This window comes from Calypte anna, chromosome Z (genome assembly GCF_003957555.1).
Source record: "Calypte anna isolate BGI_N300 chromosome Z, bCalAnn1_v1.p, whole genome shotgun sequence".
Lineage (NCBI taxonomy): Eukaryota > Metazoa > Chordata > Aves > Apodiformes > Trochilidae > Calypte > Calypte anna.
Genome location: NC_044274.1, coordinates 37,105,608 through 37,122,209, shown reverse-complemented (window position 1 = coordinate 37,122,209; position 16,602 = coordinate 37,105,608). Strand labels below are relative to the sequence as shown.

At 38.3% G+C, this 16,602-nt stretch overlaps 1 protein-coding gene across 1 annotated transcript in view; it reads right to left on the bottom strand.

Moving 5' to 3' along the window:
• Positions 1 to 16,602, bottom strand: part of LOC103539394 (guanine nucleotide-binding protein subunit alpha-14-like) — a 47,608-nt gene that overhangs the window by 20,435 nt on the left and 10,571 nt on the right. Inside the window, 1 exon segment of the mRNA XM_030467584.1 lies at positions 11,984 to 12,168. Coding sequence (XP_030323444.1) covers positions 11,984 to 12,168 — 185 coding nt within the window.

Below are 16,602 nucleotides of genomic sequence, written 5' to 3'. Positions count from 1 at the left end.
GAATTTGGGGACCTCCTAAAAACAATTGACAAACCTGAGAAGGTCTGATCCTGGAAGGCACCACACCTGCGTCCGAATGTACAACAGATGATGGGGAGTATGTCTCTCCGGTGCGTTTTGCACCCAAAAGGGAGAAAAGCAGACCCTCCATTTTAAAATCAAAGCCTCAGCCAAAAGCTGCCAACACACAAACACGAACTCCCCCCTCAGGCTGTTAACCCTCCCGAGGGAAAAATGGCTGAATTACGCAAATGGGTCAGCACATTTATAAAAACTGGGGCTAAAAGATTTGATAAATTGGAGGAAAAGGTCCAGCAGCTCACTGTAATGAGCGAGAAATCCTCTACTCAATCTTCCTCCTGTCATTAGATTTCTGATAGTTCAGAAGATGAAACCATGCCTATGACACATAAGCATCTGCGTCCTGTAATAAGAGCAGAACATACACGTGAATTAGATACAGGACGGGAGCAAGTTACTCATAAACACTTTCCATATTCTCCTCTGGAATTGACACAATTAAAGAGACAATCTGGCAGATTACCTTTGGAAACTGATATAGACTATGTGGTAAGGCTTTCATCTTCGGGTGGAGACCACATATTATTATCAGAAAAAGAAGCGTCAGGCCACTGGGGTCCTGGAGTTATGTTGATTACTGGTAATTCCAGAGCTCCATGGTCCCTGACCCAATGAGCTGCTTATAATGTGGGCTTCACTGACCCCATAGCTAGGGGAGAACCCCATGTATTGAGAGGGTGTCTCACCCAGCTACTGGACAATGTTCATAAAGCCAGTGTGATCCAAATAATTTATGACCATGCTCTGGTGGTTAACCAGGAGGACCCACTTATGCTAAAGGTAAAACCTGAGAGAATGGATATTCTCATCAGAGGGCTACCTACGCAACTGCAAAATCTAGCCCTACAAATCAAGGCTAGAATCAAAAATTCAAATAGAAATTCGCTATTAGGTACGGACTATACTTGGTCCGATCTGCTTACTGTATTGACAGAATTTGGATGCAAATATGTGGCACCCGAAGCTGATTCTACATCTGTAAGAATTCTTCAAACCCCAGCAAATTATAGTGATAATCAAAAATTGACTTATGCCGCTGCGGCTGCCAGACCTCCCCAAATTCCTCCTCACCAGAAGGAGGAATCACGGGGTGACTGGACAGTTGTAAATAGGGGAAGCAGATGGAGAAATAATAATCATCATCATCATCATCATCATCATCATCATCATCATCATCATCGTCAAAATAGACCCTCCAGAGACAGAAATAACTTACCACAGAGTGAACTGGGACCTTTTGCAAAGTTTAAAGAGGAAGCTAAGCAAAAAGGTATCCCTCCTTCAATCTTAAGTCACAGTTTTATTTACGGCCATCTAAAAGCCTTAGTAGAGGGATGGCCTGCCAGGTCAAATTCAGGGGAAAGATCTGGAAACTCCCATAATTCAGGAAACTAAAAAGCCCTCTCTCTGCTGCTAAAAAGAAAGCAAAAAGACAGCAGAGAGAGGAGACAGGTCTTGATCCCAGTTCAGTAAATTCTACTGACCCCCTGAATGAACCTTGGGAAACCCTCCCTACAAATCAAAACAATTGGTCCGAAAATAATGAACAATCAAGTCCTAAAATATCAAGTCCTTCAAAAGACTGGCAAAATGTGCTAGGATTGGTCTTGAATAAAAATGGGGATTTAGAACTTACGTGCGCTGTTGGGCCAAAATGCTACCCTGTAACATTTGTGGTAGACACTGGGGCACAGATCTCCACACTAAAATCTGATGTGGCCAAGAAATGTGGTATTAATGCTTCTCTGAAACCAATATTCCTGAGTGGTGCTTTGGGAAAGCCTGTGTTACAGAAGACTTCTAAAGTTTCCCTCAAGCTACCAGGAGACGAAGAATTAATTCAAACCCAAATGATAGTAGGCAACATTCCTTACAATCTGTTAGGAATGGACGTGTTGATTGGTGGATCCTGGAGAGATGAGAACGGTTGCTTTTGGAATTTTGGCACCCCCACTCTTAAAGTTAGACTATTAAAAACTCTCCCTTGCCTCCTCCAACAGCAAGGTTGGATGGGGCTTTGAGCAACGTGGTCTAGTGGGAGATGTCCCTTACCAAGGAATGGAGTTGGAGCTAGATGATCCTAAAGGTCCCTACCAACCCAGACTGTATGATTCTCTGATTCCAGAAATGTTCTTTTTTTTTTGAGACTGCAGTGTAAGACTAAACACAGTCAGCAAGCTACTCTTATCTCCCTTGCAATGACAAAAACATCCTTTGCTTCACTGTTTATCAGTTAGTTTTTTCAGATGTTCTAAAACACATTTTGTAAGCAAACATCCAAACCAAGTAACAGCAGCTGGGAGTGATAAAGAAGTTCTCTTCTAAAACACACTCTTCGTCTGAAGTAGAACAATTGTGTTACATGATTCAGGCATTCCCTTTGAAAGTTCTATGACAACTACATGGTAAAACATGTAGGTTTTAGAAACAAAATACTGGACAGAGCTTTCAGAAACCTCTATTGTTTATGAGGACTCTCATGGTATCTTAACATGCAATTAAAAACCACACAACTCAGCTGAAGCATGTTACCTAACTTATTAACCTGAACTACTATAGCACAACAGAACTACTCCAAACTCTCTGTAGAGAATACAAGCTAAACAAAGTCCTACTATCTTTAATCATATATTTGCCTATTATGATTATTTTCCTGCCATATTTTATTAGAAAACACAGGCAAATACCAATGCCTGCAATTGCAGTGTTAAAAAAATTACTCTGCAACCAGGAACAAAAAAGGTCATGTATAGCCTGAATGTGACAAAAATTCCTAGGGAAAAATGCGTGTGTGTTTAATTAAGTGTTTTATTTTGCTGTAATTCATATTTGTATTGATGCTTCCATTGCAGATTTACTAGGGAAGTTTCATACACTCTTTCAATAGAAATAGGAAAAATTTCATACTATCTATATCTTTGATAGAAAAAAAATTAACCCCCCTGGTTTGGTATATACAGTAACCAGGTCTTCTGAAACCAGATTTTACTTAAAACTTATTGGTAAAACCAGTTTTTAATTTTTATGCACAGAGAATGACCATATTTAAGCAGACTGAATTGTTTTCAACAGTTCTGCTGATCTGCTTATTTTCACAGTTCCATTCTGTTTGAGCAACTAATCAAGTTTATACATGACACACAACCTAAGAAAAGTGATAAAACAAATTAACTCACAGGAATTTGGATTATTTACCTATGGCATGCAAGCAAACAGTGTACACATTAGTCTAAACAAATGAAAATTCAGCAGTCTAAGAATTGGGAGGAAGACACAAAACGCTAATATAGGTAGAATCAATTAAAATAGACTTGTAAATCATAATATGTAGACAGATAAGCATGCGTTTCCAATGCCAGACCAAGGTTACAAAGGTTAATGGGACTAATGTTAGTAAATCAAAAAAGCACAACAATGGCAGTAGCAGAGAACTTTTATCTGCATTTTTTGGCATGGATTCACTACTTTGGACATTCCAAATATACTGTGGAATTCTAATGGAAGGGACAATGTCGGATGAGAATGTCCTCATATCCTAATCTTCAGCTGTGGCAAAATGGGACACGTATGGAAGAGTACAAGCACATGAGTTATTTCCCCTTCATGGGTATCTTCCAGCATCCAGTTACTTCCAGTTGAGTGAGGCTGTGACCTGTGTGTGGTTCCTTTATATTTAACAACCCTCAGGAGAGTTCCTTTCCATGAACTTGATGGTAAGGGCCTGAATTCTTGAACCTGTAGGAGTAGGTTTTCATGCTGCCTGTAATCCTACAGCAAGGAATTCCAAATCCTAACTACTTCTCTGTGAAGAGACGCCTTGTTTGGCTTTCAGTCTTTATTTAATGCTCTACAGTCCCTGATAGGGAGTAAATTAAGACTGGCTCAGCCTCTTCTAGCTATCTCTTTGCCACTTCTGATTTCATAGATAACTATAACCACTCCCCACCTCTAGCTTTTCCAGTCCTTAGTTGCCTGTCTTCATGGTTACAATTTCATAACTTTGTTCATCCTTTTCCAGGTGTTTCATAGAGCAATCTACTAAGACCCCAAAATATTACTCTATTACACATAGAGTTTGTAATTTTGTATAGAAGCTGGATTTCTTTTCCCTATATGCACCACTTGAACTCTTTACACCAAATTACACCTGCTGTTTCATTTATTATTCATCTCATGCAACTGGTCTTAAGCATCATCTTTACTGCCCAAGGAGAATGCTCATAGAAAAGTTGTGACAGTGGTGAAAGGCATTTTTTTACAGTTCAAGACAACTTGCACCTCCACATGGTAGACTGCTGCTTAGGACTCCAGGCTGACAGAAGCAGCAGAAATCACTGCCTGCACTCCATTGTGGCTGTATTTATTTTAATCTAGAACTTCCAGCCAAAGCAAAGATCAAAGTTTCCCAACTGCTTTGCACCCCCCTAAGCCAGGCATCATGTCACATTGATACTTAAAGAAAATCTAGCTTAGCCACCCTGCTTCTTGATTTTTAGCCTACACCATGAAGAAGCTTGGAACTAATCCTAATTACAGGATAGGAGGCATTCCTAATGTGTGCCTTCATGAGAAAACTGGAACAACTAAGGCTTCAAAGAGAATGAGCTCTAGTAACTCAGTCACTCCAAGTGTAGAACAGAAAGTAACAAATCCCTTTTCAAGATAAAGGAGGAAATGTATAACAACATCCACATGCCAAAAGTGGAAGCTTGGCATGTAACAAGACAAAGCACCTTTTCTATCTATCCCGTTGGGACTAATCTATTACTGAAATGCTTTCCCAAGATTTCAAGTGAATTTACTATTACAGTGATTATCATTTTATTTTGAATTGGGGCATAACTTTTAGAAAACCAGCCAAGCTGAAATACAAGAAAGTCCTATGGTCTGTGTTGTAGGGAAATCAGACCAGATAATCACACTACCATCTCTCTAATCCATTACATTATTATATAATGCATCCTTGTGCCAAGCACTTCTGGTGTGTATATGCATGGCATAACAGAAAAACAGCAGTCAGCTTTTGAGACACTTTTAAGAATTGTTATCTCTTGGAATTCAACACAATGTGTGTTATAATCTATGTAATTTAATTTGTTCATATCAGGAATACAGAACAGCAGCCTGCAGATCAGGGGAATACAAATACATGTTTAGCATCAAACGGAAAATGAGACAGTCAGGAATGTAACAATGGACAGCTAGGGATAAAACATAAACTTATACAATATTAAGATTTATTTACCTCTAGAACTCATACTTATCTTTCTAGTTTATTCTTTATCCTCTGTTCCCATTAGGTTTCCTAAACCTCTATCTGAATCTTCTCCAACTTCTTTATGAATATTTATTCCAATCATGTATTTTTGTACAAGAATATTGTATTTTGTACAAGAATTCCCTATGGTCACAGTGGCTATCCTTGAAAAATCCCTTATTTTTTTTTCTATTTTTTTGGCATAGGGGAAAAGAAATAACAAAGTCAGGTCAGTCTAAAGCAGCAATAGGTTTTGACCTTTCACCACTTTTTGTGACACCCACAGTGTCTGTAGCCCTGTAGAATTACTGCTCATCAGAAAATTGTCCCTTTAAGCAGAAGCAAAAAAGACACATCAAAAACCCAGGAGAAAAGCTGAGTAATGTGGTGAATCTCACCACAAGTCTCCAGAAGACTATCAAACTCAATGCTAAGTATTCCTAGCTTTGCCATACACTAAATTAACACAGGACACAAATTTTGTGGCTCACAGGTACGGAAGTGCGGTCTGCAAATACCAAAAGGACCTTTTGGATACATGTGGACAAGCTAAACTTTATTGGAGCTCTTATTGACTACCTACCTTACAGACTGCCTCTTCTGACACTGCTGAAAGGGCCATGCCCTCTCCCTCACCTGCCCATCACCATCACTGTATAGACTGACAGAATCACAGAAGGGTTGAGGTTGGAAAGAGAACTCTGCAGATCTTCTGAAATTAAGAAACCTTATTCTTTTTTCTCACTATTGCCTCTTATTCCATTAGCCATCAGCTGCTCATCCTATCCAGCTTTTTCCCAGAGGCCAGCTTTAGCTCATAGTAGCACATACGGTTTGAACAAGACACTGAAGTGCCTCCCTCAGTCATACCTCAGACACTGGTGTGTAAATACAGGTGTACATCTGACACCCTGACAGAGGAGCTGCCATTTGGCATAGGCAGAAAAAGTCTTGAAAGATGGTCAGAGCCTTTTCACTGCAACAATTTGGGCAAGTACTGTGAGTGCTTAGCAGATAATATCTGTAGTCTTCTATTAATAATGACATCAATGCCATTAATGCCTTATGTTACTGGAGCTCCTCTCTCAGGAGAGTTTTGGCATTGCCTGTGGGTTTTAGGCATTCTTTGGATTGTGTTGGCCAATAGTCATTAGTTCATATTACCACTTTGTTCCACTGTATTAAGGTGAATAATCCACACTATTACTCATACTGCTCAGTTTTCTGGGAAACTTGCATTTAAATTTCTGCTTTAAAAGAGGAGTTTCCAATTCCCAATGATTTTAGATGTTTCAGCCAAGATTTTCTGAAACTATTGCAAGTTACAAAAATTCTGCAAGCACTGGAAATTTTAGATGTGGCTATAAAAGCTAAGATTAATTTTGGTTATATGACTAAGAGATAAGAGGAAAAAAAGAAATAGCAGCAGCACAAACACATACAAATTCGCAGAACAAGAAAGAAGGAAACATACCAGCCATACAGCTTGCAACTACTCTTTTGTTTTTATTGTAATACCTGTCATGAAGTCTTAGCTTCAAACAGAGAATCCTGGGTACACTATTACTGACCTCCTTTAGAATAGTGTATCTGCCCATTTAGATGAAATTATCTTTTAAGACGGAGAACAAAATCTAGAGGAAGGTTTCAGAGGGACAGACTGGAAGCCAAATAACCAAGTGAAAAAAAAAAAAGAATTTCTAATTTGCAAATAAGAGTTTATTTTCCTCGGAAATTCTAGTTTAAAACTTAATTTTTCCAAGCCTGTTTGAAGGAATATATTAGAGAGAATAAATCTGACCTGAAGTCAGTTCCCTAAAGCACAATAATAGTTGAATAGTTGAGCTTTTTACATACCCATCCTTTTCATTTTTAATATGAATTGCCTATAGGCAATTTATTGTGTTGCTGATTTGAATTTTGTTACACATGCTAGTCTAGGCAAAATAGACAAATTCTTACCTCAGTTTTTAAGTAACCATCTAAAAATATCACAAAAACATAAAGTATATTCTTTAATGGCACTTATTTAATGGATACATATGTGAAAAATATACTACTTTTTCTTCAAAGAAGTAAGATTTTTTCACTGTGCAGAAAGACCTGTAAATATAAATTGAACATTGCCCTTTGTATCTTACATCTAAATTCAATGTATTCTACACTACTGCAGATTTTCAACAGAGGTAATAAGAATCAAATGACAGATATAGAGAGCTCTTTAGTTTAAAAAATAGTAATGTTTATTCCAAGCTTCCCTCTCCTGTGATGAGCTGCTGATCTGCTCTTTTCCCCCACTGTTACCACACACATTCCTCAGGAAAGTTAAACTCACAGTGAGTGCTGTCATCACCAATTTGAGGATCCAGAGTCAGTTAAGTCTGCACACAGAAATCCTCTTGGCCTTAATTTACTGCATTCTTTTCTGCTTTATGTATAAGTAAAGAAATAATGGTTTAAATGTCAAAGCCATGGAAAATCCTATTTTGGACAACTAAACAGGATCTTTGTGGGCTCTACTTGACAGCTTACTGATTACAAGACCTATTCAGACCTGTACAGCCCTTGCAAAAAGGTTGATACCACCAAGTCCACTAGACTGGGGGACCCTCCTTGTTGCCTTGGCAGTGTAGCTTTCCACCACCATCCAGCTGTGAAGAGTCATCCAGTAACAGAGTCATATATATAAACTGCTAAAAATACATCTATACTGGCTGCAAATTCCAGCCTTTTATCACCTGCATTAATACTAGCACAATGAAAATCCATAGCCAAAGTATTGCATCTTTAAAGTTAAATTTTATTGTAATAAAAAAATACTATTAAAAGCATAAAATAAATTTAATACCATCAGGTTGCTCTTAAGATAAGACACCTGTTATGACCAGTGGTTTCTTTGCTAAGGTTTTAAAAAATTAATGGAAAAAAGAAGCGTTATGTCATTTTTCACATCTTCACATGCAAATATGCAATGAAATCAATGAATAATTATTCTTCACTGTGTTTTCCATTTTTCCCAGCTACAAGATTTTTCATCTTACTGTACTTGTCTTTTTGCATTCACATTTTCTGACATAAGCTAATTAGCTGTCCTGTAAAATTCATCTGGCAGTACTGGTAGTACTTCTTTTGTTCAGAAAAATCTTAGTTTTGCTGACTCACACTTGTGCTGGGCTATTTCATAAGACAGAAGGACACATGGTCACTGCTTATTGAAAGTAATATATGTTTTGGAGATGTAATATTATGACCACTTTCTGAAATGAGTTTTTACACAGTACTCTGCTTTTCTCCTTAAGTAATTGTTCATACTGCTAAACTGTATTGTTAATACTTTTGTTAATTGCGAACATACACACTGTCATCTTACCAGGGTATTTTAAAAAACAAACGAACCAATAACAGCAAGATTAAATTCCTATTCTGTGATCCTTATCCTGAACAGGATTTTTTTTTAAATACAAGTAAGTTCAAATTTCTAAAGTTGCCTACAGTGGAGATGGAAAAGGGCGTGATTTTCCTGCAATATAGGACACATTTTAGTTTGGAAAATGAGGGAAAAGTTTCAGTGAACAAGTATTGTAAAATCTCTATCACATCTCCAGTGTTTAAGCCAAATAGGCTTAAACAAAGCCAAATAGGCTTAAACACCTTGTTTCTTCTGCATATTTGTAACACAGCACAAACTAACATAATCCATCAAGATATAACTAACCAGCACAGTCAGGCAAACAAGAAATATTTTTGAATCTGATTTTTAAGACTTACATATATTCACAAATGGAATGCCATTTGTGTTCCTCCAACATAACTTGATTTTTTTTCTCCTTTTATTTGAAGATTTCTTTTCCTATACTATGACTAAGTTGATGTTTAAAAAATTTTGAGTGAAATTAGCTTTTACTACTTCACATCTGTGTGCTGATGTTTTCTTTCTCTGTGCCGCACATTTATCTTCCTTCTTTCATTTACTTATCTTAATATTCACACTAACTCAATCACGGTTTCACAAAGAAGCCAGAAGACAGGCTGCCATTGACTTCCATCTTGCTTTTTGGCAGTCTCCACTATCAAATGAAAAGAAGTGTTTATACAAGTTGTTGATGCAAGCCCTAACACAAGACTATCATCAGAGACTGGAAGTCATGCTATAGTAGCTGGTGACTTAACCAACACCCAGTTTAGCAATTTACTACATTGAAAAAGTGACCTATGGATAAAAAAAAACGACTTCCCCCACTACACACCCCCAATTAATTCATCCCTATCAGAAAATTTTATGGAGCAGATACAAGAGAAAAAAATAAATAGAAAAAAAAAATCCAAAACTGTGGTGTTTATTTAGCACCATAATAATTTCTTGAATTATAGAATCATAGAATATGCTGAGTTGGAAGGACCCATCAGGACTGATCACTGAGTCCAACTCCTGTCCCTGCATAGGACACCCCAAGAATCACACCAGTAATTTACTAGGTCTCTAAACATCTGCAGGATTTAAGCTTAAAATATATACAAAACATGCTATGATACTTTGCAAATTCCAGTTGAGTATGAAAAAACACCCCAAGAAAACACCACCTGAAAGCAGGATAAAAATTGCACTCTCTAGTATGACTATATAGAGAAGAATAGTTGCTTAATCCAAGCAACTTCAAAACAATAAAAAACAAAAACCCTTTTCCATCTCAGTGCAGCATCTACAGAAAGTCAGACCATTTACTTAAACACTTGCAGTTGACAACAGCAATAAGAGTTTTGAAACACCTTCTATAAATCTTGCTTTCACTTGCAAACATTAAGAGGATGAAGAGTACTTTCTGGACACTCTGTCCATATAGGAGTTGTGGATTTCTGCACACATCACACAGAGAAATATGATAAACACCCCACCCCAAAAAAAAAAAAACAAACAAAAGACGAAAAACAAACAAACAAAAAACCCCCCAAAATAAACAACAACCAAAAAAACCCAAGCAAACAAACAAACAAAAAGAACAAACCTAACCAAACAAACAGAAAACCAACAAACAAACAAACCAAACAACAAAACACCAAAATGAACAAATATTAAATGAAGGTACTCAGAAACCAGAGGGTTCCAGAACCCATGGAGGAGAAAACCTGACCTGGTCTAAGTCGGGACACAAGATCCAAGAAAACCAAACAAAAACTAATAAGAGTGCCACAGGGAAACAAATTATTTAGGAAAAAAGACGTGCTCTGGAGAGGGTGGATATACTGAAATGAGGAGCAACAGGCTATACAATATATGTTCAGTTACTAGACAGTTACACCTTTGCAATACAATTAACACTGCAGAGTCCCAACCCCTCTCTGCTCATCACTATTGTTGTCAACTGTCTTTTAATACATCGTAAGATCCTTTAATAAAAGGCAATTACAAGACTTGGAGCACTTTGTGTTGTATTCATCACCTTCACCAGCATTCTCCTGCAAAGTGAATGGAGTGGCACACAGTGATTTTCATGCTATGTCTCAAAAGCTTCTCTGTGTGTAAGCAACACTGACTTTGCTCTCTAAATGACGCTGAAGCTGGGCTTGCCAAACTATGTTATTATTGCTTAGCACTTTGTTACCTTTAATAATAAGCACAAGAGCAAATTCTGCTTAAAAGCTCAATTCTCTGAATCCAAAATCTGTATTTGCTTATGTCATCTGTTATTTTGTGATAAAAAATACAAGAATTTCCATTTCGTGGTTTTATTTTAAACATTTTCTATCCCTCTTCTCTATAATTCTATGGAGAATAACAAAAACCAAATTCAATAATAAAAAAACTGATTTTTTTGTATTGTTCATATGGAAACATATTTTGAATGAAAAGTAGACTATAAACTGTATTTTCTTCATATAGTACCTCACGTAATAAACCTCTAAATTCTACAAATTATTTCTGCCTTGATACTTTCTATACAGTCTTTCAGATTTTAACACTAAAATTTAGCCAGCTGGAAATCCCTGTTAATTTAAACAAATACCACCCAATATCTTGCTTACATATTCTTTATCATACGTGAGCAACAGATGCAACAGTTGGATCCAAAGGATGATTTACCCGAGATAGTTTGGTTTTTTATATAGTTCTGTAATTATAAGCACTAAAACAAAAAATGTAATTGTTAAATTATATTGGGGAAGACAGTCTACATTATTATTATTAACTGATTTAAGTACACAAAATTGCTACCAAATGCACAAAAGGGTTCTGTGTAGTATGTTTCGAAACACGCCAGCATCAAAACAAATCTGATGTTTTCTTAAAGTAGACCAAAAACTCCTGGGGCTCAACTGATAAAACAGGCTCTGTCTGCATGATCTTGTCATGTACAGTGCAATTTACAACTTATATTAAAAAAAATAATAAAAGTTTGACTTACTACTATATTTTAACTTTGGAAATTCTCCATTCCTAGCCAGCTTCACCCCATATCCACTAACCCTTGCTCCTCTTTCCCCTAGGAACTCCCTGTTGTTCTGTAGAATCAGACAGTGGGGCACAAAATGCCCCACAACATGTATGGATTTTTAAGATTCTTCTTGTTGTATGTTATGGCTCAAATAATTTGTGTACACACTGAAATTTCATGGGCTGAAACTAGAATTTTCTTTGCCCTGGCTTACCTCATTCTCTTTGGATATGTACTGTATCTTGAGAGTATCCATGGCTCTGATCACCACTTGCAGGGCAGTAAATATGTTTTGGTAAACCAGTTTTGTGAAGCCTTTCTTGTCTTCTTCAGTGTAACCTGATCCATGCATAATCCTCATTTGTATAATGAACTTACTCTTTCCACTTTCTCCTGTGCCTGGGGAGGGGGAAAGTAGAGAGAAACAAAAATTATTGTATTTGCAAAGCCTAAAAGTTGAAAATATTTTTACATATCCAGACAAGGATATGCATATCATCTGAGAATGAGTAAGAATCACCATTAACTGTAGTAACACTCCTGCATTTTGCATTCTCCATAGTCAATATTGTTTTAGTCAAAATATTTGAATTGCAGGGCTTGGGAGGGGGCATTTTGGTAAAAGATCTCATCATAACAGATCATTCAATGTTTAACCATGCTATAGGTATAAGTCACATTACAAAACAAGCAAGGTAGTTTGAGTACAAAACAAAGAAATTATGTTAGTGTAAAGATTATGTTCCTCACCACTGAGAAGTTTTGCAAAGTTTATGTACCATTTACAGCTTAGTTATAAAGCCTGCATTACTTCCGAACTTGAGGAATTTTATCATTTGGTCACATGACTTTGTTTCATATTTCAACTGATTCTAACATAAAGAAATGTTAACTGAAATTACAAAAAACATATTGATTACTGTCAGTTACCCTGTGAATTATTGAGTCTACATAAAAAAAACAAAAACAAAACCAAGAAACATATCAAATAGACTAGAAAGTCATACACAAACTTAGGTAATTCATATAATATTTTGCATGTACCTGTTGTTTTAAGCTCATTTACAGTACATAGTATGTTCCCTAATGTTTTTCAGGACATAAGCCTTGTTGGTCTATTCTTTTCCTATTAGCCCTAAAACAGAAAAACCTCTGCACAGAATCATACCGAGTGTCCATACAGGCAGTACCCTGTTTCCAGCAAAGTTTGTAAATGGTGTCCAAGAGAAGAGTAAAAAAAAAAAAAGTTCAGAATTTGTGACACTTCCTTCATGAAATCGTCTGTGGATCTTCAAAGTTAGTACTTAGCTTAGAAGTTCCTCAGCCCAATGTTACCTACTTGGTAGCCCTGTTGTATCTCTCATGTACCTGGACAGGTCTCTTAAAGCTATGGGAACTTCTTGCATGCTCGACACATTTCAGTAAGGAGATTCAGAGTTATATTACCATTGATACATAATTTGTCCCAATCCTGGAGCTACTAGTTTCGTTTCTGTTTCTCATACTCAATAAATCTTCCTCCTGCCTGCTCCCTTCTTCACACACTCTTGATTTTATACACCTCGATCATATTGCACTGGGTTTATGTGGCAGGAGTTTGTTAAGCAGGAGGGCTGAAGGGGTGGCTTCTGTGAGCAGACTTCAGATGTCTATATCAGACAGGGAGTTTTACTGGCTCCAGTACAGACCCCGCTGCTGGCCAAAGTGGAGCTGGTAGCACTTCTGTGATAACGCATTTAAGAAAGGTTAAGAAAAGCTGTGCAAAAGCTGTGTGAGAAAGGGGTGAGAAAATGTGAGAGAAACAACTCTGCAGACACCAAGGCCAGTGAGGAAGGAGAGGAGGTGCTCCAGGTGCCTCTGAACTCTACTTCAGAGCAGGGATTCCTGTGGAGGCTGTGGAGGATGCTGGTGGAGCCTGCAGCACATGAAGGGCTGACAGGCCAGGGCTGCTGAGGAAAGCTGCAGCCTCTGGAGAGCCCACGCAGCAGCAGTCTCCTGGCAGGACCTGTGGCTGACAGGTGACCATGCAAGAGGAGCCTTTTCCTGAAGAACTGCACACCATGGAAGGGACCCAAGCTGGAACAATTTTTTTAAAACTGTGGCCCATGCAAAGGACCCACGTTGGATAAATTTGTGAAGGCTGATACAGTGACAAGGACTTCAGGATGGAGCAGGGGATAGACACAAAGTAGGAAGGAGTAGCAGAGACAAAGTTATGATCTGACCACAATCCACATTACTCATGCCCCTGCGCTGCTAAGGGGTAGGAGGTGGAAGAGTGAGAAGTGAAGATGAGCCTGGGAAGAAAGTGTTGGGGTTGGAGTTGTTTAAACATTTATTCTTGTTTCTCAACATCCTTCTGTTATTATTTGGCAATAAAATTAATTTTCCTAAGGTAAGTCTGTTTTGCCCACGATGTTAATTGACAAGTGATCTCCCTGTCCTTATCTTGAATCATCATACTTTCTCCTCTGTCCTGTTGGGAAAGTGAAGTGATAGGGCAAGAGGGTAGGCATCCTTAGGTCAGTCAAGGTCAACCTACCACATTTATTCATTTTCAGCTGTACTTCTTCAAGGATGAAGAGTCCTAACAAGTTCAGTTCTCAGGTGGAAGTGTAGTGTGGCCATTCCTTTGAACGCTGTTGAAGCTTTCTCAGTTCTGTTTACCTCTGAAATAAAATTAGAGAACCAAAATTTGAAATACTGTGGTGCTGACAAAGATTAGAGTTATGAGCTGGCATCATTGTGTTAGCTGCACATTGTGTTAGTGCTGTTTAGCTGGTCTTCATCTGCATTACTTTATACTTAGCTACAATGGTCTTAACCATTGCCATTGCACTGCTTACTCTCACAGTTTCTGTCTGCTGCTTTCAGTCATCCTTACAAACTTGACCACCTAAGCAGAAAAATTTCTGTTATAACTACTTAGCCTTTCCCTCACCAAATTCATTCACTTTGTATTTCCTGTAATTCAGCACTGGTGTGCTGAACAACAAATCCATTCTTAGAAATTGCAGTCCAGTTCTTGCATTTGGAATAATAAAAATGGGAATGGGTTAATAAAAAGCAGGTAGTACAGAAAGGGTAAGTAATTGATTAATAGAGCAATAACATTTTGACCTAATATATGCCTTTGAGTTATACAATCACACGTCAGTGCCATCCATTGTAGAAGCACTAGAAAATGTCGGGCTCTAGAACATTTGTATATAACTTCAAGGTGCTGGAGTTCTGTTAACAAAAGCAAGTTCTAAAAGACTGTTTGATTTAAAAAACCAAACAAATAGGTGAAGTGTATTTTACTCCTCAATGAAATTTGTGGTAAGCACTTGCCCAGATGGTGCATTTATCTTCAGAAAGGATCTACTGAATCATTACTGACAAAAAATTGAATACATTTCTACAGAATCACAGAATCATATGGGTTGGAAAGGACCTCTGAGATCATCAAGTCCATCCCTTAATCCACTCCCATTGTGGTTACCAGACCATGGCACTGAGTGCCACATCAGTCTCTTCTTAAAAACCTCCAGGGACAGAGAATCCACCACCTCCCTGGGCAGCCCATTCCAATACCTGATCACGCTCTCTGTAAAGAATTTTTTTCCAAGACCGAGTTTAAATTGTGCCTTCATCTCTTTAATTTTCTTTCAACATGACCTAACTATATTCCTAAACTCTTCCTGAGTAGCCAAGAGATCTATTTGAGATCTACTAGATCAAGAGCTAGAATACTCTCAAAAGGAGAGATGGATATATCTTAGTTCATGTCAAATACATATCTTCTTTCTGGTTAGTTCAAGCATTTGGTTTTTTCTTGTTTCCTGTACTGACTGCCACACTGGTAGGTGCTACCTACTCAAATCCACATTCTCAACTCAAAGAGACAGTGTCCAGCTCTGGACCCCCCAACACAAGAAGAACGTGGAGCTGCTGGGGCAAGTCCAGAGGAAAGACACGGAGATGATCAAAAGGCTGGAGAACCCTACCTCTGAAGACAGTCTGAAAGAGTTGGGGTTGTTCCACTAAACAGAACACCAACTTTGGCAGAGGTGATAAAGCCAGCTGTAAATCCTGAATCCACTCTTCCTCAAATGACTGAGATTTAGGTTGCTTTTCTCCATTACCAGAACTCAAATGGCAAAGGTACAATATAGACCTGCACATTTGCTCACTTTTCTACACCACCACCCCCCCACACACACACCCAGCAAATGGCATAAAATGTGAAGGGGAGGGGGAAAGAAATGTTGCCTGGAGCTCTGCACAGGACTGGGCTACCACCCAGGCCATGGAAACTTGCAGGTGGTGATACTCTTGTCTTTCTCTCTCTCTCTGTAACAGGAGGGTTGAATGATGTGTTTGTCTTGAGCAGTCTGAAGGCCTTGAGAAGGGGCAGTTTGAGAAGAGATGAGGGAAGTGATAAAGTTTGAGAAAAAAACAGCCCCTTGACAGGCCCAAGTTGTTGCACAGGCCCAAATGCTGCTCATTTGGACAGATAATCAGGGGAAAACACCTAGCCAAAACCTGTTAATTCTGCTGACACAGCAGATGGTAATCTACAACTAAGGCTACCACTCAGTGGAACTTTCCAGGCCAAGTCAGGATGAGTAATGATTGGCTAGTAGCTCTGGTGCACCAAGAAGTGGAGAGCATAAAAAGAAGATAGATTCTAACCCCTGGCCCCCTTCAAGGATGGGATCACCCCCCAGCCCCCTTCTTCTTTGCTATGAAACCAATGGGCTGCCACTGGATCCTTGTGTGGTGACTTTCCTCTCCTTTCTCTCTCATTCTCTCTCACTCTCTCCACCTTCAGGTGATGCTTTATTTTCC